Source organism: Dermacentor silvarum, chromosome 1 (genome assembly GCF_013339745.2).
Source record: "Dermacentor silvarum isolate Dsil-2018 chromosome 1, BIME_Dsil_1.4, whole genome shotgun sequence".
Classification (NCBI taxonomy): domain Eukaryota; kingdom Metazoa; phylum Arthropoda; class Arachnida; order Ixodida; family Ixodidae; genus Dermacentor; species Dermacentor silvarum.
In genome coordinates this window covers 383892072-383918238 of record NC_051154.1, presented here as the reverse complement: position 1 = coordinate 383918238, position 26167 = coordinate 383892072, and the positions used below count along the sequence as shown (strand labels likewise).

General features: G+C 46.9%; 1 protein-coding gene and 1 non-coding gene across 3 annotated transcripts in view; one reads left to right on the top strand and one right to left on the bottom strand.

Moving 5' to 3' along the window:
- LOC119446051 (arylsulfatase J-like) overlaps positions 1-26167 on the bottom strand; it is a 152470-nt gene that overhangs the window by 65636 nt on the left and 60667 nt on the right. For both annotated transcript variants that reach the window (XM_049660625.1, XM_049660624.1), the window contains exons 4-6: positions 23446-23558; positions 19173-19283; positions 6455-6580 (exon numbers count right to left, since the gene is read on the bottom strand). In XM_049660625.1, the coding sequence (XP_049516582.1) occupies positions 6455-6580; positions 19173-19283; positions 23446-23558 (350 nt within the window). The remainder of the gene's footprint in view (positions 1-6454; positions 6581-19172; positions 19284-23445; positions 23559-26167) is intronic.
- Trnav-cac (transfer RNA valine (anticodon CAC)) lies at positions 21967-22038 on the top strand. The gene has a single exon. It is a non-coding gene; the product is annotated as a tRNA-Val (tRNA).

Below are 26167 nucleotides of genomic sequence, written 5' to 3'. Positions count from 1 at the left end.
GTCACCACAGTTTGTCGCTTTCTGTGATATCCGACGTAAGCTGCCGTTGTGGCTTAAACTCTGGTCACACGGGCAGTCTTAAACGCAGTAACCTCACGTAACCACAGTTACCGTAAACCGGACTGCGGCGCTGCTACACGCTGCGTAGCTTTCTTTGCCTCCAACGTGTTGCAGCAGTGCTGTGAAGGCGGAGGCCTAATTATGCGGTTCCGCGCCAGCGCTTACGCTTCACACAAATTGCCGACAGAATTCGTCGTTTTGTTACCAGCAAATAAAAATACCACTCACCGGTATTGTTCGTTCAGATTCTCAAGCTTCTGGCGAACCTGCTTGACATTATATGGGCCTTCCCCCGCCGGCAGGACGGAGTAGAGAGCCTCCACCATGACGTTAAATATGTACGTGTTGCATGTCTATGAACGCAGAGCGGTGAGTTTGTCCTCCCAAATGCGCATCAAGGCCTCCGTCGTCGTCCCAGGCCAGTTGACACGCTTTTGGGAGGATGTTTCGCTGCGAGCCGAGCTGCAGGCGTCGGAGCAGGGGGCCGCCATTTCCTCAGTTACGGCTTTGACTGAGGTGGCCTAGCTCAGTTTGCGACAACCATGGTTAGCGGAATAACTACGATTAGGTTTATCTTGTGACTAGATGTAACTGTGGTTAGCCTTAACTGCCGTCAAATTGAACTGCGGGTAAACTATTAGTGTGACAGGGTATTAGTTTCTTTGGCGCTGCGCTGCTAAGCACAATAGGTCTGAGGTTTGATTCCCGGCCGCGGCGGCCGCCTTTCGATGGGGGCACCAACCAACAACCCCCCTTTACCCTGCATTGGTGCAGGGTAACGCCTCCCGATAAGAGACAGCAATAGAGCGGTGTGGATCAGAGAACAAACGGGGATAGCCGATATTCTAGTTGACATTAAACGACAAAAATGGAGCTGGGCAGGCCATGTAATGCGTAGGATGGATAACCGATGGACCATTAGGATTACAGAATGGATACCAAGAGAACGGAAGCGCAGTCGAGGTCGGCAGAAAACCAGATGGGATGATGAAGTTAGGAAATTTGCAGGCGCAAGTTGCAATACGCTAGCGCAAGACGGGGGTAATTGGAGATCGCAGGGAGAGGCCTTCGTCCTGCAGTGGACATAAAATAGGCTGCTGCTGCTGCTGCTGCTGCTGCTGCTGCTGATGATGATGATGATGAACGCCTCCCGATGCATGTGTCCCTGGTCCTGTTTTCCTTCTTTCTCTCCCTTTACTGTTCAATATATTTCCGAACGGGAAATAAAGTGCTGTCTTTTTTCCCGCGGTATCAGTCTGGTTTTCATCTCGTAGCTATTGGCCATTGGCCGGTAGGACGTAAAAGAACCCAACTGTAACTTATTTGAAGAACCGCTCCGAACCAATGCGGCCACCGGTTTAGTATCAAGTCGTCCTGGCTGAAATACTGTGAGGGCACACGACGTCTCTTGCGTATATTCAGCCAAGGGTGCGCGAACGTGCCCCAGGCACGGTCATGTGGGCTGCTACGATTATCACATTGGTCAACAGAGCTGTCGACTCGGCGCATAGTGGGCATGGTCGGACTTAAGCAAAGTGTCGCCGTTGCTTCGTCGTTGTTGGGGGTACAGCTGGTGCTCAGGGCATTGTGTTCATGGCGAAAAGTTTACTGCTTGCGCTGTCCGACACGCATGTTGCAATGTGTACTATATCTCGAAAGTGCTGTTGCTTCTGCAGCGCGATTGCTACATCGTGGAAATTTGTCACCCTAAAGCGCAGACGGCGACCACTAAATATAGACGGAAAGGGGATCGCAAATTTATGCAATTGTAAATTCTCTCTATATCGTTTAGGCTGCACTCCCAGTTGCGAGGCATTTCGCTTATTATTGTGAGTATTTATATTATGTCTGGTGATTGAATAACAAAAATAAAGTTCACATGTGCGAATATTGATAATTTGGAACAAGAACCGAACAGACCTTGACACTCAATCCGTATATAGTTCTCGAGAATCTGATATTGTCGAGTATTCATTTTTGTTCAGTTATAGGGGATAACGCTTATCGGAGTCTCGACGGAGAAGGGACCGATAAAAAAAGGGAATGTTTCATTTGGTTGTGATTCATGAAATCCGGGATTTTTGTTGCACAGGGGTCTCAATTTATAAGTAAATAAACCGGGCAGATACAGTCTGCAGACCTAATCAGTCATCAGGTGCAATGACTGCTACCGGGCAGGTACGGCATTCGGCCGGACGGCCAGGAGCGTAATAACGCTCACACAAGCATGGGAACACTACGCATCGTTTATTCAGTGACAGGCTTTTGAAAGACGTTATCAAGCAGCTATGGCACGTGTGATCACGTCACCCTGACGTCACGGCAAACGCGGCTTTCTGTCCTCGTTATCACTTTCACTTGGCAGCATAAGCTAATAATCCTCACTGTTAGGCGTCCTATATTAGGACTTGTTATCTCAAGGTAAGGTAGACCAATTTTGATTTGGCCGTTCTCATCATGTTTTCGTCAATTTGAGGCTATGCTTGGTGCTGTAGTATTACACTTGCTTCCCTCAGCCATACCATTGATGACAATATCACAAAAGTCTGGGCGCGGTCAGGTCGCCCTTAAAGACGTTCGTTTTCTGTCAATTTCACTTTTAACGAGTTTATTTTGCAAAATATTTCTTCGCGTGGCTCTTACAGAAGCATGCTTATTGAAAATTTCTTCGCTCAGGTCGATAATCTCGAGGATTGGCTCCATTTGCTTTAGCCGCTTAAGATCAATTATTGAAAATGTAATTACTGTAGCTTCCCTTATTACGCAAACAGGTGCTCAACTTACCCCATATGTAGATGTTACCAATTCGAACACTTAAACAATAAAATGATGTAACTAAGATTTATATCGGTTTAATTTTTTTTTCTTTGGTGCAGTTAAAAACAGCCGGCATATTGATGGTGTAGTACGATTCTTATAAAGAAAGTGTGAAAGCTTGGGCAGACTTTCTTGACGCGATTCAGCTTCATGAACTTGAACACATGTGCCCAGCCGTGCACTTCTGCCTCTACAATGGACTCTCCTACATTATACGAGAAGCACCTCAGCGCTACCGTATATCACACAAGGTGTGCTAGAACATTGTGTGCGCTCCAGATTAGATTTCTGAGAGCTGTTGGCATCAGGCTCGGTTGTCTGGTATCATCAGGAATAAAAAAAAGTTGTCTGGGAGAAAGCATTAGATAAATGTTTCAGTACTTTGTAACAGATGGGGCAGCGCAGACATGTGCGTTCGAACGAAAAGTACTGAAATGCTAGGATGAGTGTTTTGCGGCATCTATGATTTCTGTCTAATGGTAAGACCCAAAGAAGAAAACACCGCCATTTTGTAACAAATAAAGCTGACACACGTGCAGTCACATGAAATTTGAGCTCCGACACAGTACCTGTGGTGGAAGTGGCCCCTAGACTGCGTGGATACATTGACACACAAAATACTGGTTTCACAAATAACAGTAATCATAAAGCGTTTAGCTTTTGAACATTTGATATGTCGGCGCCGCTGTGCAGTGTTGTGGGAGCTCTTCTATCACGCGCACCACGTTTCAGATAATATTTAAGGCCCCGACTGTACTTTGGTTTTTTTTCTTCTTTATGGGTAAGCTTTCTTTAGTCTAACCGTTATCGCTTGGCTTAAGATGCGCCTTCACATATATGAAATTGTCAGAATGTGGTCACCGATTGAACAGCGAAAGAGATTATCTAATGAGATAGCGCGCGTGAAGCGAACAGTGGCGTACTATCGCGCTCAGTATCAGCTACAACGCGAAAGCACGTGGGAAAGCGGCCGCGCGTTGTTAAATTCTCGATCACACGCGAGCGCCAGCGATTGAAGGATGCAACAATATGATGTAGGCGCTTTTCCGCAGAACGCTGCCGCATGTTGCTGCTAGCAGACGAATAAATGTCTACTCATTAATAAGTGGCTAAATTTATCATACTTGCAGTGCAGACTGATTTTTCACTTGTGGAAGAAAGTAACATATACGCACGATAACCGCCTAATGTTGACGTGTGCGCTTCATTTTGACTGTTTCTGCATATTTTGTCTCTTTTGAGTGGACGAATCGAAAGATCCAGAAAAAAAGAACGCACGACTGAGTCTTTAACCCTTTAATGCTCAAAGCTTCACTAAATAAGATAAACAAATTAAAACACTGGGATTGCTTCAGAGCTTATAGAACATAACAAATCCGATGTTAGAAAAAAAGTAGCGCCGTTTTGAAAGAGACAATGAGGTCTTGCTTCTGAGCAACACTGGGTACTTGCGGTGGGACAACTGAGAGAAAGCCCTGGAGCAATGATGGCTTGGGAGAAGACACTTTGGCATCTAGTTTTTGGCGGAACAGAGAAAAGTGTGTCCAGGTGTGCAGTGCCTTGCATCTGGGTAAACGCAAGCCTGTAGTTTATATGAGACTTATGTAGACTATCTCGGTGCTACAGGATGAGTGACCTGCTTTACTGGAACAAAAAAAAAAAAAATCTGCACTACCCTCTGATTTTCTGCGTCCTCCAAAGTTGCTGTACAGATTCACGTCCGACACTTTTTTTCCATTCGCGAGATTAACCATCTTTTCGTTTTACCCCTCTTGAAAATCTGCTTCTTCTCCTCTCATTTCTCCTCCTCCTCATCCTCCGGGCCTAACATCTACAAAAAATAGATAGCAAAGCATTTAGAAAACATTGTTCATAAACTGCTTCTTTATGCCGTCGCTAATTAAATATTAAAAAAATTCAAAATAGCACGAAGTTTCGGTTTCTTTTTTTTTCGTTTACTGTAACAGAGCCACGAAGTAATATACGAAACATGGTTTGGTTTGTATAGCTGCAAAGGTTGCGACAACTGTGATACACGTCGTTACGATTCCCTTAGAGCTTCGATGCCCCGACCACGTGTAGTCAATTCCGATTCACTTCGAGCGGCCATGCTCGGACCACGGGCGAAGACATAGTAATCGGCGTGCCTAACGATCTCGCTCGTCAACATGAATAGACGCGTCAATCGCAAGGGTCTGAGACGAAACCTGTCGTACCGCCCTGCAACCCTTCCTCCACCGCTAAGGACGTTCACCCCGCTACGGTCACCCACCATATCTAGTTCGCCTGGTTTGCTCTGTCCTGCAGTGGGGGAGAAGAGAGGTGGGAAGTGCCCGGATGGTGGAAGGTATAAGAAAGCAAGCCGCAGCCACGTGGTGAACACTTCTGCTTTGCTCTAGCGTGCACGTGCATGCACGCTGAACGTTTCTTGTATGTTTTCTTTAGAGCACACCGCTCACTCGTAACCATGTATTAAACTTCTGTTATTTGTTCTTACGTCGCCTCCTCTTCGCTGCCGGACCCTCTCCGATGGTCAACCTGCTTCGAGCTTCAAGCAGACGCTATTGAAGGTTCCCCTAAACCCCCGCCCGTAACAACGTCTGCACGCTTATCATAATACACACGCGAATTCTTACATTGCCCGGGTATCGCTTTCCGCGATACCCGGGCAATATAACTCTCTCAGTAGAGCAGCTGTTCCAGCTGCGCCGGCTCCTGATCACGGGCCGTTCGCCGCCAATCAGGGTCATTTGGTGTGTCGTGGGGAGGAAAGGAAAAGGAAAGATAGTTGGCGCGCGCTCCGCCGGGCTTCCCTCGCCTCCGATCAGTTTCGGCGTCCGGTTGTCAAGGCCATGCTTGGTGCGTTCCGCCGAGAAGCAGGCTGCGTTTGAGCAACGGCGCCGCGAACTCGCTGGGGAAAGGCCTCGTCGTCAACGTGCAGCGTGAGGGCTTCCGAAACGCAGGCGTAACATCAGCGAAGAGACGCCGACCCCGAATTGCGGGAGCGCGATGTTGAGACAAAACGTCAGCGTCGTCTTGCCCTCCAGGAACCCGACAACGTAGGTGCACGCCTCGACAACGCTAACGCCAACTTCCCCGGTGCGAGTGCCAGATTTCAACGCGAGTTTCTCAACCGGAACTTCGGAGCCAGCTGCAGTGCGTGTGAGCGGTTGTGGTTCGAGCACAACGTGGTACTCGTCAGTGCAATTCGTTCCGAAGAACATCGAAGAAACGCACGACAAGCTTCGCTTACCCCCATTTCCTCCACAGGGGAGGGGCTGTTGATTTTTTGTTCTGACAGAACGAATATACCTAATTAGTGCTGACACGTGGGCAGTGGGACTAAACGTCTGTGCGTCCTTTGTTCTCCCAGGACAATGAGCGGTTAGTGCGCTGCCTGTTTCAGGTTGCAACGTTGAGATACACAGGCGTGTTACGAATTCATTTTAAAGGTATCAGTTCACAGTTGTTGACAAGGGAAAAAAAGTTTTTTTTTTCATTTGTTGCTCCTCGGAAGCGCTGGGCATAAAAGGGTGAACTGCGTTTCTCGATGTAGGGACAGTAAAAAAAGGCTAACCTTGTTCGTGTCGTGGTGAGAGATGATGTCTACTGCTCTGTCCACGATGAGGTGGGTATCGTAGGCACCTCCCGCGTCGCTCACAAGCTTTTCGTTGTCCCAGAAGTCGAAGCCGCATTGCTTGGCCTAGGCACCAAAAGAAAAAAAAGCACGAGCGTCTTCAAATAAGAAAGCAAAGAAATTAAGAAATTACAGTGGGAGCATAGCTATTCGTAGCCTAAGGGCGGTCGGCTAATTGCAAAATAAGTTACTAACTTTACGGTAGTTGGAAGTAATCGTTAGCATGCAATGCGTCTTCTGCCATTCCAATATGAACTACAGCGCAGGTATCAAAGCTTAACATCGTTTCTGTAATTTTTATCCATTCCTGTGTGTTTCAGCATTACCTGTAGTAGTGAATCTATCAATAAGTCGTTTTCTATTTTGCTAACACTATGTCATTGGGATAGTTTTTCTTCGCAACGCAGGCACGTTCTACGGAACATATTGTGACAGAACTCTTCTCATGATGACTGTCGTTGGTAATGCCGTAAACATTCGAGCAATCTAGCGACACATATTTCTGAAGTCATGTTTATTGAACATCTATAGTGGTCATCTTGATGCGTCCATTCCTTCGGATTTATGCGACATATCGTCCCACTTTGCTATGTCACTCATTTGCCAAGGGCACCCATGAGCATGGCTGCATGCTCCCGACTCTATATGTTGCCGACGCAGTGACTGCCATCGAATGACGAAGAAGCAATAATGTCTAACGACTGACGACGAAGACATGGCGACAATGAACTGAGGGTTCCTGAATGATGACAATTACATAACGACGACAGCGTCACGATGACGACCACGGGATGATGACCGGTGGGTGACAGTATGACGACGACGGTGTGACAGTGACAGCATGGCGAGAGTTCGGTGACGAAGCTGTAGTGATGAGGATGGCACGACCATGTCGACGACGGTTAGACAACCAATGCATATAGCGACTGTCTGACGCCAAAGCAATAAAGACGGTGGCATGAAAACGGCGGCATAATCACAATGGGGTGAGGAAACAAAATTACGATAAAGCGGCTAAGCAGGATTGACGTCGATGAAACGACGGTAGTATGAAGACGACGGCATGGCGGTAGTGATATTACCTTACTGGAGTGATAACGATGGCAAAATGACTACGTGTCGACGACGTCATAACGAAAACGGTATGACGACGACCGTTTGACAACGACGGTGTGACGACGCCGGCACGACGGTAGCCGTAGAATGAAGTTAGAACGATGACGATGGTAGGACAACAAATGCACGATGACGACGGTTTGACGGCAACACAATGACGACGATGGCATGACAACGGTGTGAGGACAATAGGATTACGACGAGTGTATGACGACAATGAAATGACAATTGTATCGCGAAGCCTGTATGACGACGATGCATGACGAGAGTTGGATGTCGAAGCTGGAGTGAAAACGATGGATTGAGCACGAGCGCATCACGATGTAGTTGTGACAACGCGTCCATGAAGACATGATGGGAGTCGGATCAGAAAGGTAAAAGCACGATGAGGTGGAATGACGACGATGCAACGACCACGATGGCATCACGACCACTACCATATATGCAGTGACCCAATGTGGTACACAAGAACTTGGGCCTGTAGGTCAGCGTAAGAGTGTAGATAGATAGATAAATAAATGAATAGATAGATAATCATCATCAGCCTATACTTATGTCCACTGCAGGACGAAGGCCTCTCCCTGCGATCTCCAATTACCCCTGTCTTGCGCTAGCTAATTCCAACTTGAGCCTGCAAAGTTCCTAACTTCATTACATCACCTAGTTTTCTGCCCTCCTCCACTGCGCTTCCCTCCTCTTGGTATCTATTCTGTAACTCTAATGGTCCACTGGTAATCCATCCTACGCATTACATGGCCTGCCCAGCTTCATTTTTTCCTCTTAATGTCTACTAGAATACTGGTTATCCCTGTTTGCTCTCTGATCCACACCACTCGCCTCCTGTCTTTGAACGTTAGTCCTAACATTTTTCGTTCCATTGTCCTTTGTGCGGTCCTTAACTTGTTCTCGAGCTTTTTTGTTAACCTCCAAGTTTTTGCACTATATGTTAGTACCGGTAAAATGCAATGATGGCACACTTTTTTAGATAGATAGATAGATCGATAGATATGATCAAAACGGTTTAGGTAGACAAAGAATACTAACCGCACTAAAAGTAGGAGCCCCCCGGGGCGCACGTAGGTTCCAATGAGCTCATGGCTGATTTAGTGAGTATCAGCATAGTAGCATATAGCAAAACCTCTGGGTTGAAGAGGTTGTTTTAGTTTTAAAGCTGCGAATTACGGGTCTTCTTTCGGTGGTTTATGCTAAATGTTGGAAACTTTTGATACTGGAGACATCTCGGCCCTTTGGGTTGAATAAGTCATCCTTTGTACGCATACATAATTGGACCAACTAAAGAAGCAAAACACCAGAATCACTCGAATACACGCGGTATAGTGCACCTAAAGCGAAAAATTCTGCAGAAAATAAGGAAGAGAATTATTCAAGTACCGAATTCAGAAAACGTTTTGTTGGGAAGTGTTCTGCACATTTACCTGGCTGTCTTCGCAAATGGTAGACCTGTACGTCCAATACCAGGCTTAGCTGGAAATTGTCCTTACGAACAAATATATCGCAAGAGGTTTTTGTGAATTTGGGCACATGTCTTGTTTTGGTGTTATGGTTGAAGGAATACTTTAAATGAGCTTATATTGGCGAGATGTTCCCCTCCCTGATAGGCTGCGGAAATGATGAAATGCTTATGTACTGTTTGACCGAAAGTATTTGTTGCGCAATATCTGAAATATCAGAGGTATAGACATGGTCTCTAAACGCAACAAGACTACAGTGAAATTTTCGGGAAGACTTCAGCGAACCGCATTTAATGCATACCTACTTTGCCAATTCAACTTCACTTGCTACTGTTAATGGAATGTATGATCTAGCTGTATGGCAATGACAGAATATTGTAATGTTGTGATGGTGAACAGCCACAGTAGCGCAGCTCAAGTCGCGAAACTCTTTATTGGGCGAACCTTGCCCAACAAGACAAGTAACACTCAACACAATAATAACGGTGAGTACACTCATCAATCGCCAGAATTGTTATCGTAATTTTGCTTCGTCACCTCATTGTGATTATGCCGCCGTTTTCATGCCACCTGTGCTATTTATGCATGACTCAGTGAACCTTCCAGCGTAATCGCTAGTACTCGCGTAATACTGTACACCGCTATTCTCGTCGCGCACGCAATCTCATTACGCAAGGCTCGGCGTCAACAGGAACAGCAGATAAGCGATAACATGCGATAAACTTCTGATAAAGAGAGCGGCGTCTTGCGCTAGGCGAAAACTTTTAACATCTGTTATTCGGTGAAAGGCGGTCACTCGGAAGGACGTGTGGCAATGCCCACTCTTAAAACCATCGTCACGATGCCCCAAACAAAACACAAAAGCGAAAAAAGTAACACAAGTAGTAAAGAAAAACAACGAAGCCCCAAAGTTCGTTATAGTGCTTAGGATGGCTTACGAAGCACTACGTGGACGACTTCAGGTTGTGGGCGGCGCCGCTTTGATTGCGTAATGATATATGGCACAAGCCCATAGTCAAATGCACCAATACGTTGAAGGGTCTTGTATGGTCCCAAGTAACGTCACTGTATCATTTCGTTAAGTCCATTTCAGTCAAGTGTGGCCCAAAGCCAAACACGAATGCCGGGCTGGTATTCCATGTGGCGTCGTCAAAGATTGCAGCGTCGGCTGTCGGTCCTTTGCTAGTCCTTGTTACGCCGGCGGGCGAGCTGGCAGGCTTCTTCGGCTCGCTAGAGAAAACCGGTGAATCGAGGTTGGTCTTCGTCGGTGATGTGTTCCAGCATGGCGTCAATCGTAGTCGACGGATTTGTTCCGTAAACTAGCTTGAACGGCGTAATGTGCGTTGCTTCTTACACTGTCGTCTTGTAAGCAAAGGTTACGTGTGGAAGGACTGGTATGCCCACGTCTTGTGTTTGACGTCGATACACATTGTTAACATGTCGGCGAGGGTCTTGTTGAGCCGCTCCCTGAGACTATTCGTTTGCGGGTGGTACGCGCTTGTCCTCCTATGCATTGACTGACGGCACTGCATGATAACTTGCGTAAACTCAGCTGTAAAAACTGTTCCTCTGTCGTTGATGAGCACTTCCTGGGTACCATGTCGCAGCAGGATGTTCTCCACGAAGAATTTCGCCACTTCCACCGCGCTAATTTTGGACAGAGCTTTCGTTTCGGTGTAGAGGGTAAGGTCCACTTGTTCCCGGATGTTGACGTCGGAAATGGCCCAAATAGGTCCATTCCGATCTGCTGAAACGGTCGCCAAGGAGGTCTAGATAGGCTATAGCAATCCACCTGGCCTTGTCGGTGATGTATTTCGAGCTGCATCCTCGGCAGGTCTTTACGTAGTGAGCGATATTAGTGGTCAGGCGCGGCCAGTAATACTTCTCCTCTATCCCCGAGGGCAGGCGAGAAAACTCGAGGTGCGCATTGGAGAAATCGTCAAGCCCTCTACAGAACCTCGGACCGCTGTGCTGATGGCACAGCGAGAAGGTACTTGGCAGGGACCGGGGAGAAGTTCTACACCAGGACGTCCTTTCGCAAAGAAAACGAAGACAATCTGTGCTTAAACACCTGTGGGACACAGGCGTCCTTGCCTTCCAAGTAAGCAGCAAGGTTTTGCAGCTCCGGGTACGCTCGCTGCTGCTCGGCGAAGTCGTCTGCCCTTATTGTCGCTATGAAGGAATCGTCGTGCGGCTGCTGGTCAATGAGGGGGAGGGGGGGCGAGATAGACAGTTGGCATCAGAGTGTTCTTGTCCGGCCTAGTAGAGCACTATGCTGTCAAATTCCACACGTCTGAGGCTCCCCTGGGCTAGGCGTGCTGAAGGGGACTGTCAGTTTGCTAGGCAACGCAATGCTTGATGGTGGATTCCGACTTTGCAAGGCCTACAATATGCGTAACGCCGAAATTTCGCAGTAGCCCAAATGATGGCAAGGCATTTATTTCCATTGTAAAATACTGGGCTTCTGCTTTCGCCAGCGACCGGCTGGCGTCAGCTATGACCATTTCAAGTTTGTCTTTTATATGGACTAGGATGGCATGGAAGCCTGCGCTACTCGTGCCGGTGTGGTTTTATTATCGACTCCTTCGTCTGAGAGCGCAAGGACCCATGGCGGCTGTAGGCGTCGCTTGAATTCTTGAAATGCTTCGGCTTTCCGTGCTTCCCACTTCGATTTGACGATAGATTTAGATGGGTGACAGGCTCGGTGATACGTGAAACGCTATTGACAAAGCGCCTGTAATAATCAGAGAGGTAGAAGAATCTTCACACTGCTTCTTTGCCGATGGGCTGCAGAAATATCGCTACGGCAGCTGTATACTGCAAACTTGCTGATGACGTGACCCTGGAACAGGAGATATTTGTGCCCAAAACGGTAGCTTTGCGGGGTCAGGGTGAGTCCGTATGCATTGATCGCTTCTAGTACAGATTCAAGTCAGCACAAGTGATCGTTGAAGTTTGGGGAAAGCACGACGAGGTCATCCAAGTAAGGAGGCGCGTCTTCCAATTTACCCCTGTCAGCACCGTGTCCATCACAGGCTGAAGTGTTTGAGGTGCCGAGCAAAGGCCGAACGGCATGACCTTGAATTCGTACAGGCTGTACGGCGTAATACAGTCTGCTCCGTCCCTCTCGTTGACTTCGATTTTCCAGTAGCCGGTTTTGATATCCATGGACGAAAAATGCTTTGCATTGAAGAGTCGGTTCAATGCGCCGTCTGTCCTTGGGAGGAGGTATGCGTCCTCCTTCGTGACTTTGTTGAGTCGATAATAATCGACGCAAAAACCAAGACTTCCATCCTTCTTCTTTGCAAATACAACAGGAGATACCCATGGGCTTTTCGACGGCTGGATGATTTTGTCGCGTAAGATTTCGTAGGTTTGTTGCTTTAACGCTTCTCATTCCGTGTCTGAAATAGGTAGGGGCTCTGACGAAGTGGTCGAGGATATTCTCCAGTTATTATGCGAAGCTCTGCAATTGGTGTTCGTCGAATCTTCAATGACGCCAATAAGCAGTCTTTCTACCATTGTAGGGGACTTCAAAGCTGGTCCGGCTTATGCATGGGGACACCTAGAATAACGTAGGAAACCGGTTCGGGAACTAGGGTCATCGAGGTAGAAGCGGCGTGATCCGGAAGATGAAATGCATTATTGGCTTCCAGGATTTCTTCTGTGCAAGCGATCGTCATGCCCTTGTTTAGTTTGTTACCTTGCTGAAGCTCGCCAGCAGCACCTTCGCTTTTCTTTCACGCAGTCGCGCGACTCCGCTTGCAATGGAAATTTCACAGACGATCAGTAGATGTTGTTCGCCCTCGAATACTTCTTCTATTTCTGATAGTGCTTCGGTGCCGACGGGAACGATGACGCTCAACAAACGCGGGATGCTGACTTGATATTTCAGCCCACACAAGGCATGGCACCTGAGAGTTTCACCGGTGATATCGCTTGGTCTGTTAACAGTGTTATGGATTTCAACATTAGGTCGCTGACTTGTCCGTGTTGGCTCGGGAAGTCTATGACAGGAATTATCTCTGAGCATTTTTGATGTATAAAGCCTCATTCACACAGCCGTCAAACGCTCCGTCACGTCACCGTCACGTCAAAAAAACGCATAGCAGGCGCGACGGAGCAGTGTACGAATAGGCGACTTTCGCAATGCCGAGCGGTTTTCTGCTGCTGTTCTTGATTTGCAAGCGGAGACCGCAACAAGGGCGCAAAGCTCGGCGACGAACAAGTACGTGGGGGCGAAAAATGTGCAGGAATCGCAAGTTCGGCCATAGGCGTGGTCCATGTCGCACATTTGAGCACCACCGAAACGCACAGCTGAGTTTTCGACGTGCCGCACGTGGAACCAATGCTGGCACGCATGTAAACAAACCAGCCGCCGCTGCTGTTGCCAGCTTCAGCTTTGTAATATGGCTGTATTTAGCGTCGGCTTCTTAATTTCTGATTGGTCGATATTTGAGGGGCGGGGATCCGTCACCGTGCTGGCGACGGAAACGTGGAGCACCGCTCTGCGTCGCCGGTGAGCCGTTTTTGAGGGGAAAACGACTCGGAAACCCTCTCCCCTGACGAAAACGGATGCCGTGACGGTGACGTGACGAAGCGTTTGACGGCTGTGTGAATGAGGCCTAACAGTGGTTGCGTTGTAACTCGAGACATGAACTGTAACTCTTGCCGTGCAGATTTCAGTCGGCGCTGTTAGGTGTCCTATAGCGGTCTATATTTCAAGGCCAAGCCATGCAGTGTTGAGTTATTCAAAGTGGTGGCGTAGATCCACTGATGACAGAATACTCGGTTTCTGTGTCTACAAGGGCGGCGACTTTGTGGCCATCGAGAAGCACGTCGAGGTCCATAGTTTTTTGCCTTGCATTCTGCTTTAGTCGCGGCGTCGCGTCAAGGCTGCGTCGCATTGCCCCGCTTTTGTAGCGTTTCGTAGTCAGGTATTCTGTAGGCAGAGTAATCTTCGCTTCGATGTTTCGTCTGGACGGTGGCGTGCCGTTGCTACGTCACCGAGTTGAATCTTGAAGCGTCGTCGTCGGCATCGGAGGACCTTCGCCATTTCGCCCAGCAACAACCACACCGCCATTGGTCGCTGCTTTTAGTTTTCCAGACATGGGCTAACTCACCCACCACTGGCTGGGCCAGTGTATGGTTGGCGCTGTGGCGAGAGGTAGCGTCCTGGGAACGTGGAGCGGGAATGTCGTAGGGGTCCCTACTGCGTTGCAGCGAGGCAGTCGGCGATGACACGTGGACGTTTGCCTTGTTGTAGACGCGGCGCATTGACGGCGAAGCCTTTTAGTCCCATCCGGCGGTATGGGCGACGGCGGTAAACATAGCTGGCTTCTTCGCAGTGATAGCATAGCTGGCGGCGGGTGTCAATAGAAACGCGGCGCGACGAGGCCTTAGCGCGGACATGGACGGGACCCTGGCTCGGGCGTGGGCGGGGAACCTGATGGCGGATGACGGTGGCGTCACTCATCGCAACCGGCTGTGGCTGGGCGGTTCAGAAACAGCTATCGACTGCTAGATTTCTTGCCGGTGAATGTCAGCAATTGATGAAACCTGGAGCTATGGCACTACATACATCCCTCGTAGTTATTCGCGCACAACTGCTATTATTGTCTCCCGCAGGGCATTGGAGCAGAGTTCTTTACCTTCTGCACAGTTTCGTATTGAGCGGAGATTGCATTGTCTAGTAGAAGTCGCGAAACTAACTGCTTATTGGGCAAAACTGTGCCCACAAAAGCAACACTCAGCGCAATTTTAACGTCGGAAATCTGATCCGCGGATCAGACACGTCGGCAATTTGTACATGACTCATTGAACATTCCAGCTTATTCACTGGTATAAGTTCCGGACTGCCATTCTCGTTGCGCACCTAGTCTGATTACGCAAGGCTCGACGACAAAGAAAACAGCAGATACAATAAACGATAACATCGAGAATCGTTTGGTACAGAAAGGTGCCTCTTGAGCTGGGCGATTACTTTCAACAGATGCTAGCCGGTGAAAGACGGTCACCTCAAAGGATAAATACGTACGCGTGGCAATACCTTCATCATCATCATCAACATCATCAGCTTATATTTTATGTCCACTGCTGGACGAAGGCCAGTCCCTGCGGTCTCCAATTACCCCTGTCTTGCGCTAGCGTATTCCAACTCGCGCCTGCGAATTTCCTAACTTCATCATCCCACCTGGTTTTCTGCCGTCCTCGACTGCGCTTCCCTTCTCTTGGTATCCATTCTGTAACCCTAATGGTCCACCGGTTATCCATCCTACGCATTACTTGGCCTGCCCAGCTCCATTTCTTCTGCTTAATGTCAACTAGAATATCGGCTATCCCCGTTTGTTCTCTGATCCACACTGCTCTCTTCCTGTCTCTTAACGTTAATCTTAAGAGTTTTCGTTCCATCGCTCTGTGTGCGGTCCTTAACTTGTTCTCGAGCTTCTTTGTTAACCTCCAAGTTTCTGCCCCATATGTTAGCACCGGTAGAAGGCAATGATTGTACACTTTTCTTTTCAATGACAGTGGTAAGCTCCCAGTCAGGATTTGGCAATGCCTGCCGTATGCACTCAAACCCAATTTTATTTTTCTGCAAATTTCTTTCTCATGATCAGGATCCCCTGTGAGTATTTGACCTAGATAACCGTACTCCTTTACAGACTCTAGAGGCTCACTGGCGATCCTGAATTCTTGTTCCCTTGCCAGGCTATTGAACATTATCTTTGTCTTCTGCATATTCATTTTCAACCCAATTCTTTACACTTTCTCGATTAAGGTCCTCAATCATTTGCTGTAATTCGTCTCCATTGTTGCTGAATAGGACAATGTCATCTGCAAACCGAAGGTTGCTGAGATATTCGCCATTTATCCTCACTCCTAAGCCTTCCCAGTCTAATATCTTGAATACTTCTAAGCATGCAGTGAATAGCATTGGAGAGATTGTGTCTCCTTGCCTGACCCCTTTCCTGATAGGTAACTTTCTACTTTTCTTGTGGAGAACCAAGGTAGCTGTGGAATCCTTGAATATATTTGCTAAGATATTCACGTATGCCTCCTGTACTCCTTGATTACGCAATGCCTCTATGACTGCTGGTATCTCCTCTGAATCAAATGCCTTTTCATAATCTATGAAAGCCATATAGTGAGGTTGATTGTACTCCGCAGATTTCTCGATTACCTGATTGATGACATGGATCAGGTAATCGAGAAATCTGCGGAGTACAATCAACCTCTCTATATGGCTTTCATATGGCCATACCTTATGTACCACGTAATCAGCATGCAAAACGATTAGATTTTATACTAAACACTTTTTCACGATTAGTATTTCTGCGCCAGCGTCACAAAATTTTCACAATACTGGATACCTTCATCGGCTAAAGGCGTACTTATAATAGAAGGAGGTGACCACTTAAAGGGAGAAGTGGGTACTAAAAAATGTATTTTCCGGATATGGTGCTGAAAGATTGTACATATATGTGATGGTATGTGGTTATTTTGAATATGCGGTCTATGTTCGGTTATCTCTTCTGGTTCTAATTTTATGTGAGCTTCATTTAAATAACCTTTTTCAAAGGTTTGCAAAATATGTGTTCTTTCGATTTCGTTAAACTGGGTATTTATGGCTTCTGTATCATTCAGGGAATGGCGTAAGACCAACCTTATTGTTTTGCCTTACCTAGAACACGAGTTGCCAGACTTCAAATTTAAGCACCAGAAAAGCACTCTTTCGAGGTTCAACTTCGAAATCTCGCAACCTAGGTTCTATGTAAGGCAGAGTGATAAGGTTGTTCTTACGGCATTCCGTGATCCATACAGAAGCCATTGATAACCTATTTAGCGAAATCTAAGCATAAGATATTTTGCAAATCTTTACAGAAAATAGCTAAAAGACACTTGTATAAAATTGGAACCAAATGAGATAAACGAATATGAACCTCATATTTGAAATAAACACATAAAATTACATATACGTACAAGTTTACAGCACCCTAGCTCAACAAATAAACACTTAAAAATTTTCGGTCAAAGACGATCATCCTCTCTTATTGCGGCAACAGAAGTCAGAATGCCTTAATCAACTAATATTTCAAAAGCAGCTGAGCACATAAGAAATTTATAAGTTACAAGATTTCGTAACGTTATGTTGATAAACGTTTACAGAATGCAAGCCTCATTTTTGAGCACAACGTTTTGCAGCTCCTAGTTACTTTTTCTAGTTGTAATCAACAGATAGAAAACACTTAAAGGGAAACTGAGACATCCACCCAAATGTAGCAATTTGCTACAATGGAAACCCAACCGGGTTCCTCGAAAGAATGCTTCGCAGTTGAAGAAAAATTCGTCCTGGTCCGGGACTCGAACCCGGGACCACCGCCTTTCCGGGGCAGCCGCTCTACCATCTGAGCTAACCAGGCGGCTAGCAGATGGCAGGGCGAAGTCGAATTTGTCGACAACTCGAAGCAAAGGCAAGTATATGACGTAATTGTTCAGCGGAAATCCGCTAGGTGGAGAGAAGTAATTAAAGGGAAACTGAGACATCAACCCACATCGACAAATTCGACTTCGCCCTGCCATCTGCTAGCCGCCTGGTTAGCGCAGATGGTAGAGCGGCTGCCCCGGAAAGACGGTGGTCCCGGGTTCGAGTCCCGGACCAGGGCGAATTTTTCTTCAACTGCGAAGCATTCTTTCGAGGAACCCGGTTGGGTTTCCATTGTAGCAAATTGCTACATTTGGAAAACCTGGCGGATTTCCGCTGAACAATTACGTCATATACTTGCCTTTGCTTCGAGTTGTCGACAAATTCGACTTCGCCCTGCCATCTGCTGCCGCCTGGTCAGCTCAGATGGTAGAGCGGCTGCCCCGGAAAGGCAGTGTTCCCGGGTTCGAGTCCCGGACCAGGACGAATTTTTCTTCAACTGCGAAGCATTCTTTCGAGGAACCCGGTTGGGTTTCCATTGTAGCAAATTGCTACTTTTGGGTGGATGTCTCAGTTTCCCTTTAATTACTTCTCTCCACCTAGCGGATTTCCGCTGAACAATTACGTCATAGAAAACACTTGTGTCATTGCATTTAGTTTGCGCTGCAATGTTTGTTCGTTGAAAGCAAAAAACATACGACAATGCTGTGCTACATCAAACAAGGCATAAAATAATAATTGTGCAATCGTAAGCCTTTGTTTAATTTAATTACAGTTCTTTAAATACATTAGAAATAACTTTCGGTGCCCCGAGATGTTCGGAGTTCAGCCCTTTATGTCGCAAGCAACGTCTACAGAAATATGATTACAGAATATCCTGATGCTTGTGTGACAATAAAGCTATATTGTATTGCACAGTTTATTTTGCTATCAATACAGCGTCCTCTCTTCCCTGAGAGTGTCAAATAGCGATATATATAACCCGGTGAGAAAATGTTAGCAGCGCGAATTTACCTTTCAGAAGTATTATTCGTAAAAATGGCTGCAAGGAAACCCCAGTACACGTTTGCTGCGATCATTAACGACTGAACCAATCTTTATGGTTGATGCATCTTTGGCAGACAAACTATGATGTCAGTTGTATAAATTTATATTCGTGTGCTATAATATTAGCTTTGAGCAAAAAACTCTCGATGCTTTTGAGCGACAGCGGTGACGGTGGAGCGGGTGGTGCTGTCTTGAGTTAATGGCCATGAAATGGTTCGGTAATCATGCGAGTGTGGGCAATGTTTTGCGCAGATAATCGTTAGTAGCGAAACTTTAAATGGATTAGCACAAACCCCGATTGTGATCAAAGAAAAAGCACTCGTGGTATAGACATCCCTTCGGTGAAGCAGCAGTACTGACATCACCAAAATCAACATTGCCTTGTAAACATTCAACATTGTATTTGCATGATCAATTCTTATTCTCAAACAAATTTTCAATATAATTTTTCTACACGGGTATACAACCAGACGTTGACAGCTAATGTTGCATAATTTCAACTTCAATGGTAAAGCACCTGGTTGCAAAAAGATGAGATAAAATATGAAAAATTGACAACGAACTAGCCCGAAAGGTATTGATTGAAAAGCAGAGAACTCACAAAGGTTAATATCTGGCTAAAGTAGAATTTCTGCATGTTGAGGTGACCAAAGAAAGTATCGAAGCCCCGTCGTGTCGGCGTGTATTGAATGCTTGAGGACCCAAGGTGCCACTGCGAGAAAATGGTAGAATTCAAGAACACCTTTCAGGTAAATGAAATACATCATTTTTTTGGAAAAAAACGTTGGCACCAACATACGAGGACAGAAGGAAGGCGTGGACAACACAATGCGCTGCCCACGTCTTCCTTCCGTCCTCGTCTGCTGGCGTTAAATTGTTTTCCTAGTTATCCAATACGCCCAACATACACCAGTACTAAATTATTTTCCTCTAGCATTTTGTTCAATTCTTCAATTTATCCAATCATTGGCGGACATAGTATTGCAGTTCTAGCACGAAGCTCACGCTTTTTGTATCTAGTACATAACAATCCATAGAGTATTCGCGGATTTAGTATAAGCCGTGCGGCACTATGAATATCGTAGCAGTGCATTAAGAAATATAACACCCACTGTAGTGACGAACCGGCACCCAGAAGATTACTGACTGACAGCTTTCTCACCACCTCACTTGTTTAGCATAAACGAAGCAGGAGAAAATAGCACACTGCCTAGATTGAAGGAGCACAGCGATGCCTAATTACCGTCCCGAAGACGCAGCTTCTTAGATCTATTGCAGTTTATTTACGGTTTGGTTTTCATGTGCTTATTGAACAATTATTTCTCGAACAATACCAGATTTCGAATGGGGCTCATAATAGGTTACAACACGTGTTTTTTCCCGTGTGCGTTCTGCTTCCAGCGAAAACAGACATTCAGCTGAAAATATAAATACCGAGTTCTTTACAGTAGCGGCAGAGTTCTACCGTTACCACTACCGATAGCGGCATACACTGACTGCGCATGCCCAGAAAAACCTGCCCATGCATTGTCATTCGGATGTGGTAGCAGTAACGCTGTGCTAACATAATCTGTTTTTGTTCCCAGGACCGGAAATCCTCGGTTATCTTGAGAAATATATTGAAACTAGTAATTACACTGAAAGCCGGTTATCACGAGTTCAAGCCAGCGCGTTAACTCAGCGACTACGGCGCTGCGCTGCTTAGCGCACGGGTGTAAAGTCCCTGTATGTTCCAAAGGTAGCGCAAACCATTGTTCAAATAGGAAAGGAGAATTTCCTCCCTGCCCTCTACCCCTCTCCTGACTTCTTCGCCGTTTTCAACTCTCCCATTGGACGAGGCTTGACACGGGACGAATAACCCGCGCGGCTTTCGTTATCGCGGGAAAACGGCGCCGTTACTGAGCGTAGAAACACCGGGACACATGTGCGCTGTGCGTGAGCGTAGGCTTTTTACATTTTTGAAGACGCGCTCGGCTGCAGCACGATGCTGACTTGCTGTGCTGTTGAATGTTCGAATAGCATTGCTAAAGGAGGCAAGCTTTTTGCGGCTCCTCGTGGCAAACGAAACCTCAAACGGCGAGCGATATGGCTCCACCGTATGCGACTGGCTTGAAAAATGTCTGGTAGCAGTATTGCAATGAGAGACGCCATTACAAACGTGCAATAATTTTGTTTCAAGTTTTCACTATAATAATGTGCAATTATGTAATGTACAATGATTGCATGTTGCAATGTCTTTACCTGAGTATCTATACATCAGAAGAAAGGGAACCGAGGGGCCCGATTATTATTAATCATATCCTAAGAAGCCAACAAACAATGAGACCAAGGACAACGTAGGGGAAGCTACTTGTACTTACTAATTGAATTAAAGGAATAATAAATTAATGGAAATGAAAATAGATAAAAAAACAACTGTCCGCAGGTGAGGAACGAACCCACGTCTTCGCATTACTCGTGCGATGTTCTCACCATTGAGCTACCGCGGAGCCGTCATCCCATCCACTTTCTGGAGTATTTATGTTTTACAACTAGAACTAACCCTGGGAGTGTTAGCCAGCGCCACCACTCACAAACCATGGCGGCGGATGTGGAACATCCTTTCTGCCGCAGGCGTCACGAGCACGTGATCTTTTTTTGGGTGATGGCAACTGGTCAATAAACCCACATATGCTACCTGAAGGCATCAATGTTGCCGGATTCGAGCCCTCGTTATGTAAAGAACGAGAACAAAGGGAACCGAGGGGCCCGATTAATGTTAATCATATCATAAGAAGCCAACAAACAATGTGACCAAGGACAACATAGGGGAAATTACTTGTACTTACTAATTGAATTAAAGGAATGATAAATTCCTTTATTTCCTTTAATAATTCAATCCCAGGGTTATTTCTATTTGTAAAACATAAATACCCCAGAAAGGGGATCGGAAGACGGCTCCGCGGTAGCTCAATGGTGAGAGCATCGCACGCGTAATGCAAAGGCGTGGGTTCGTTCCCCACCTGCGGACAGTAGTTTTTTTCATCCATTTTCATTTCCTTTAATTCATTTAGCAAGTACAAGTAATTTCCCTTCCCCTATGTTGTCCTTGGTCTCATTGTTTGTTGGCTTCTTATGATAGGATTAATAATAATCGGGCCCCTCGGTTCCCTTTCTTCTCGTTCATTACATAACGAGGGCTCGAATCCGGCAACATTGATGCCTTCAGGTAGCATATGTGGGTTTATTGACCAGTTGCCATCACCCAAAAAAAGATCACGTGCTCGTGACGTCTGCGGCAGAAGGGATGTTCCACATCCGCCCCTAGGTTTGTGAGTGGTGGCGCTGGCTAACACTCCCAGGGTTAGTTCTAGTTGTAAAACATAAATACCCCAGAAAGTGGATGCGATGACGGCTCCGCGGTAGCTCAATGGTGAGAGCATCGCAAGCACAATGCGAAGACGTGGGTTCGTTCCCCACCTGCGGACAGTTGTTTTTCATCCATTTTCATTTCCATTAATTTATCATTGCTTTAATTCAATTAGAAGTACAAGTAATGTCCCCTATGTTGTCCTTGGTCTTATTGTTTGTTGGCTTTTTATGATATCTATATATCAGGAATTCATAAAGGTGATCTTACCTTTATGCAATGCTGAGGGTATGTGTAATAATTGTTTTGTTTGAATGTTTCGTCTTATTATGAATATATTTGTGTTGTGAAAGAGTGCCTTTATCTTTGTGTATACGGTTACAAATCCGCGAAGATGCAATGTGCAATGATTGCTTTGTTTCAACTATGTGTAAATGTGTGTTCATTGAAAATAATAAAAAGTTCTTGGCATTTCGAGGCGTGATTACTGAGGGAGGTTCTGATCGCTGTTCTCCCCCAGTTAGTGATGAACGCGGGAAGGTGGGTGCGTTCGCGAGTTCACCATCAGCCAACGACTGAGTAAAAAAAACGAATTCCCGGTTTATGCTCCACGGTGAACAAAAGGGCGCATTTTGGCAATGTGAATACCAGCATGACTCTTCATAAATGAGCATAATGCAAGAGTAGCCAGTTAAAGAGCAAAACACAGAAAGCGCGCGCGCACACCCAGGAACCAAGGCATATAACTGAGGGGAAGAGAAAAGCGCGCGGACGCATTTTGGAGGGAAAAAAACACGTTGAGGGTATTTAGCGCATAAATGTCTCCGCCGTGTTGTGTGTGCATAGTTTAATGTAGCTATTTGGTTTCGTAAATACGTCAGGTGAACAGAACACCATTCGATTCCGAGAAATAATCAGCAGTAGTAAAGACTGCTTAGGATTGCGTCTAACTTCTACCTTTCGTTTTCCTCGTCTGAGCGACGCACGTTCTAATAATAATTGAAGGTACTACATATCTTACGTAGATATTTTACGTACTACGAACAGCCTTGTGAAAATGCGCCCAGAACAATCGCGTTTCAAGCAAGCGCTTCAACGCGCCGCTTGCGATACGAAATGAAGCGGGCGGTAGCGGCCGTGCGCTTCGCTCACTAATGGCGGCCGAGAGGGAGGGGCGAGGAGGAAACGGCGCGAGAAGGAGGAGTTTGCGCCACCTTTGAAAAATACAGGGACCTTACACGGGTACGGGTTCGATTCCCGCCGCAGATGCCGCACTCCGATGGGGGCGAAATGCAAAAATGCCAGTGTACCGTAGAATGTGTGCACGTTAAATAACCCCAGGTGGTCAAAATTATTCCGAGTCCCCAACTACGTCATGCCTCGCTATGAGAATGTGGTTCATGCACGCAAAACCCCAGACTTCATTCACAAATTGTTGCTCCCCGTTTATTTATGTTACTTTCACTCCTTATGCTACGTCATCATTCTAAAGCAGCGCTATTTGCGCCTAAAAACGTATACGTACTTTTCCTAAGGCATGCGTCTGGTAGCCGAGCTTTTTGAGCTGTTCCGCAAGGGTTGGAACAGTGAGGTTCAGGCCTCCCTGTTCACCGGGAAGCAGAACGTCGTGCTGGAGACCTGCATGCAAGTGAAAACAGCGATGACGACACGCACAAGGTTGTAGCGATGTCACAAGCGGTGGAGCCAAAAGAATTGGTATTCGAACAACAAACCAGGGGCGAAATCTTATAACGGTTTGGAAAGCGAACGGTTCACTTCGCCGGTTCCGTCACTAAATGGGGGACTCTTAAGCAGGACGGCGAAAGAAGGGGAGTACGCGGGCATTAGACGAGAGGGTACCGCCTCTGAAGTGTGTGTGATCATATTAGGCACCAGTGGAAGACCCGAAGAAGGTTTCTGCTTTCCTAATAAATATAAAATATAAATATTATCTTGCAAGTTAAAAAAAGATAAACATGCGGCTCTGGGTGTTTACGCAATGCTCGAAGTAATTTATTATTGTAATTTTTTTCATTCTTGGCCGACAGGTAGCGCCACAAGCACTGTGTCGCAAAAGTTGGCTGAGCGCAGCGCCGCGTTGTCTGCTACTAAAAACTTGCACGATGCACGCACCATGGCACACACTGCCAGCACTTCCAAAGTAGCCACTGCAATAGAACTGTCAAATGGCTCGTAGGGCCCCGTTTTATAACGTTCAATGTAAATTTTTTGTTACCCTTCGTTCTCAGCTCGGGCACGACGCGCACCGCGCCGCTCTGCCGTTATTGCTGTGATCTCCCTCTCGGAGCATCGCGTGATAAAAAAAGAACGTAAAAGAAATTGCAATACGCGAATCCTGTATCGCCAGCGCGAAGAGCGTGCTGCTGACGGTGCGTGCTGTACTCGGAAATCGAAAGCGAAAGTGCGGCATTCCCGAACTAGAACAAGATGGCCAGCCAAATCAGAGATCTCTAAACTCTTAACGCCATGACTCTGCAGTCTTATCAGCCGAACAAAGGAAGCGCCGGTGCTGCCTGGGTTGAAGCAACACCACCTAAATAGCACAAGGCCTACGCACTTCGATCTATGCTACCTGGCCCGAAATTTCCATTGCCAAGGCTGGCGTGACGAAAGCCGTGACGTCAAAATCACTGTTGCTTACGCGGAAGAATCCGCATTAGATTCTATGGCAGTCGAGCCAGGTAGCATGACGTCATGGATCGGAGTGCGTAGGCCTTGTGCTATCTAGGTGGTGTTGGTTCAACCCTCCTAGTTGCTTAATGGCGATCTACGTGCTATGCACGCTGGTGATAGCAACCAGAATTCGATTTCGCCATGCAAATGTCCAATTGACACTGAGTTTGGCAGCCGGTGTCACAGGAAAGCTGATCCAGCCCTTCTACCTGCCAACAAAAAGTAATTGCGGGAGCAACGTCGAGAACACCGCAGGCGAGAGAGTTGTGGGGCTTTGATTATTCTGCAGGCTGGCACCGAGGAGCCGCCTTGCGCTATTCCTTCCTCTCTGTGGTGTGTCAACTCGCCTGCTTGCACCCGCCGTGGTTGCTCAGTGGCTATGGTGTTGGGCTGCTGAGCACGAGGTCGCGGGATCGAATCCCGGCCACGGCGGCCGCATTTCGATGGGGGCGAAATGCGAAAACACCCGTGTGCTTAAATTTAGGCGCACGTTAAAGAACCCCAGGCGGTCCAAATTTCCGGAGTCCCCCACTACGGCGTGCCTCATAATCAGATCGTGGTTTTGGCACGTAAAACCCCATAATTTCATTCTTTTTTTCGCCTGCTTGCACCCGTATCCACCAATTCGTAGCTCAGCCAGCAAAAGATGTGCGTTAGGAAGCCTACAGTGTCGGTGCAAATAATTTTCCGTGATATCACTGAACGCACCCCGCAACTACTGCCGTCGCTGACACAAAAAGAGCAACGCCGAGCAGAAGAGAAGGGTAACTCATAGCCTCCGAAGCAACCAACGCAAGCTCGCGCGGCGCTCACGGGTCTCCGGGGCAACGCGGCTATATAGTGGCAAGCCACAGCAACTGAATTCAAAGCGAACTAGCTCTTCGACGGTTCTGCTCGTTGCCGACGACGGGTTCTCTTTGAAAATGATTGACATATGTGTGACTTGTTCATAATTTGTGGTGCCGTCCTACTGTCGTTGACAGCCGGTGAAAAAAGCACAGTTCTGATAAATCACCTGAGGCAAAGTGAACCATTCACTTTCCGAACGGATATAGGATTCCGCTCCAGGACGTTTTCAAACGCCGTGCGTTAGAGACCTCTTCTTTCAAATTTTCTAAAAATAAGGGGACGTGTTATGATCGGCGTCATCGGCACCCTGCACACGTGACAATATAAATGACCTGTTCATCTCACAAAGAACTGACCAACAGTTCGCCATGTGCGCAAGGCTTTGTATTATGTGTACAGCAAACGGGGCAAGCAAACCAACTGGGCATCAAAATACACGGCGCTTTCAGACATGGGAGCAACAAGGGCGGCGGTGGTCCTGCGCAAATCTGGGCGGAAGTGGCAGTGGGGCTGCTACACGATACCTCGGTATTTTAAGAGAGAGCGCGCAAATTCGCAACACCTCGCAAACTACGGTGATGGATGGATGGATGGATGGAGAACTTTATTTGGTCCTGCAAGGCTATGCGGTGACCCATAAAAGGGCTAATCCCACGTCGGGACCGGAAGACGGCGCTTCGCGGCCGCGTCGTGGGCTTGCTGGA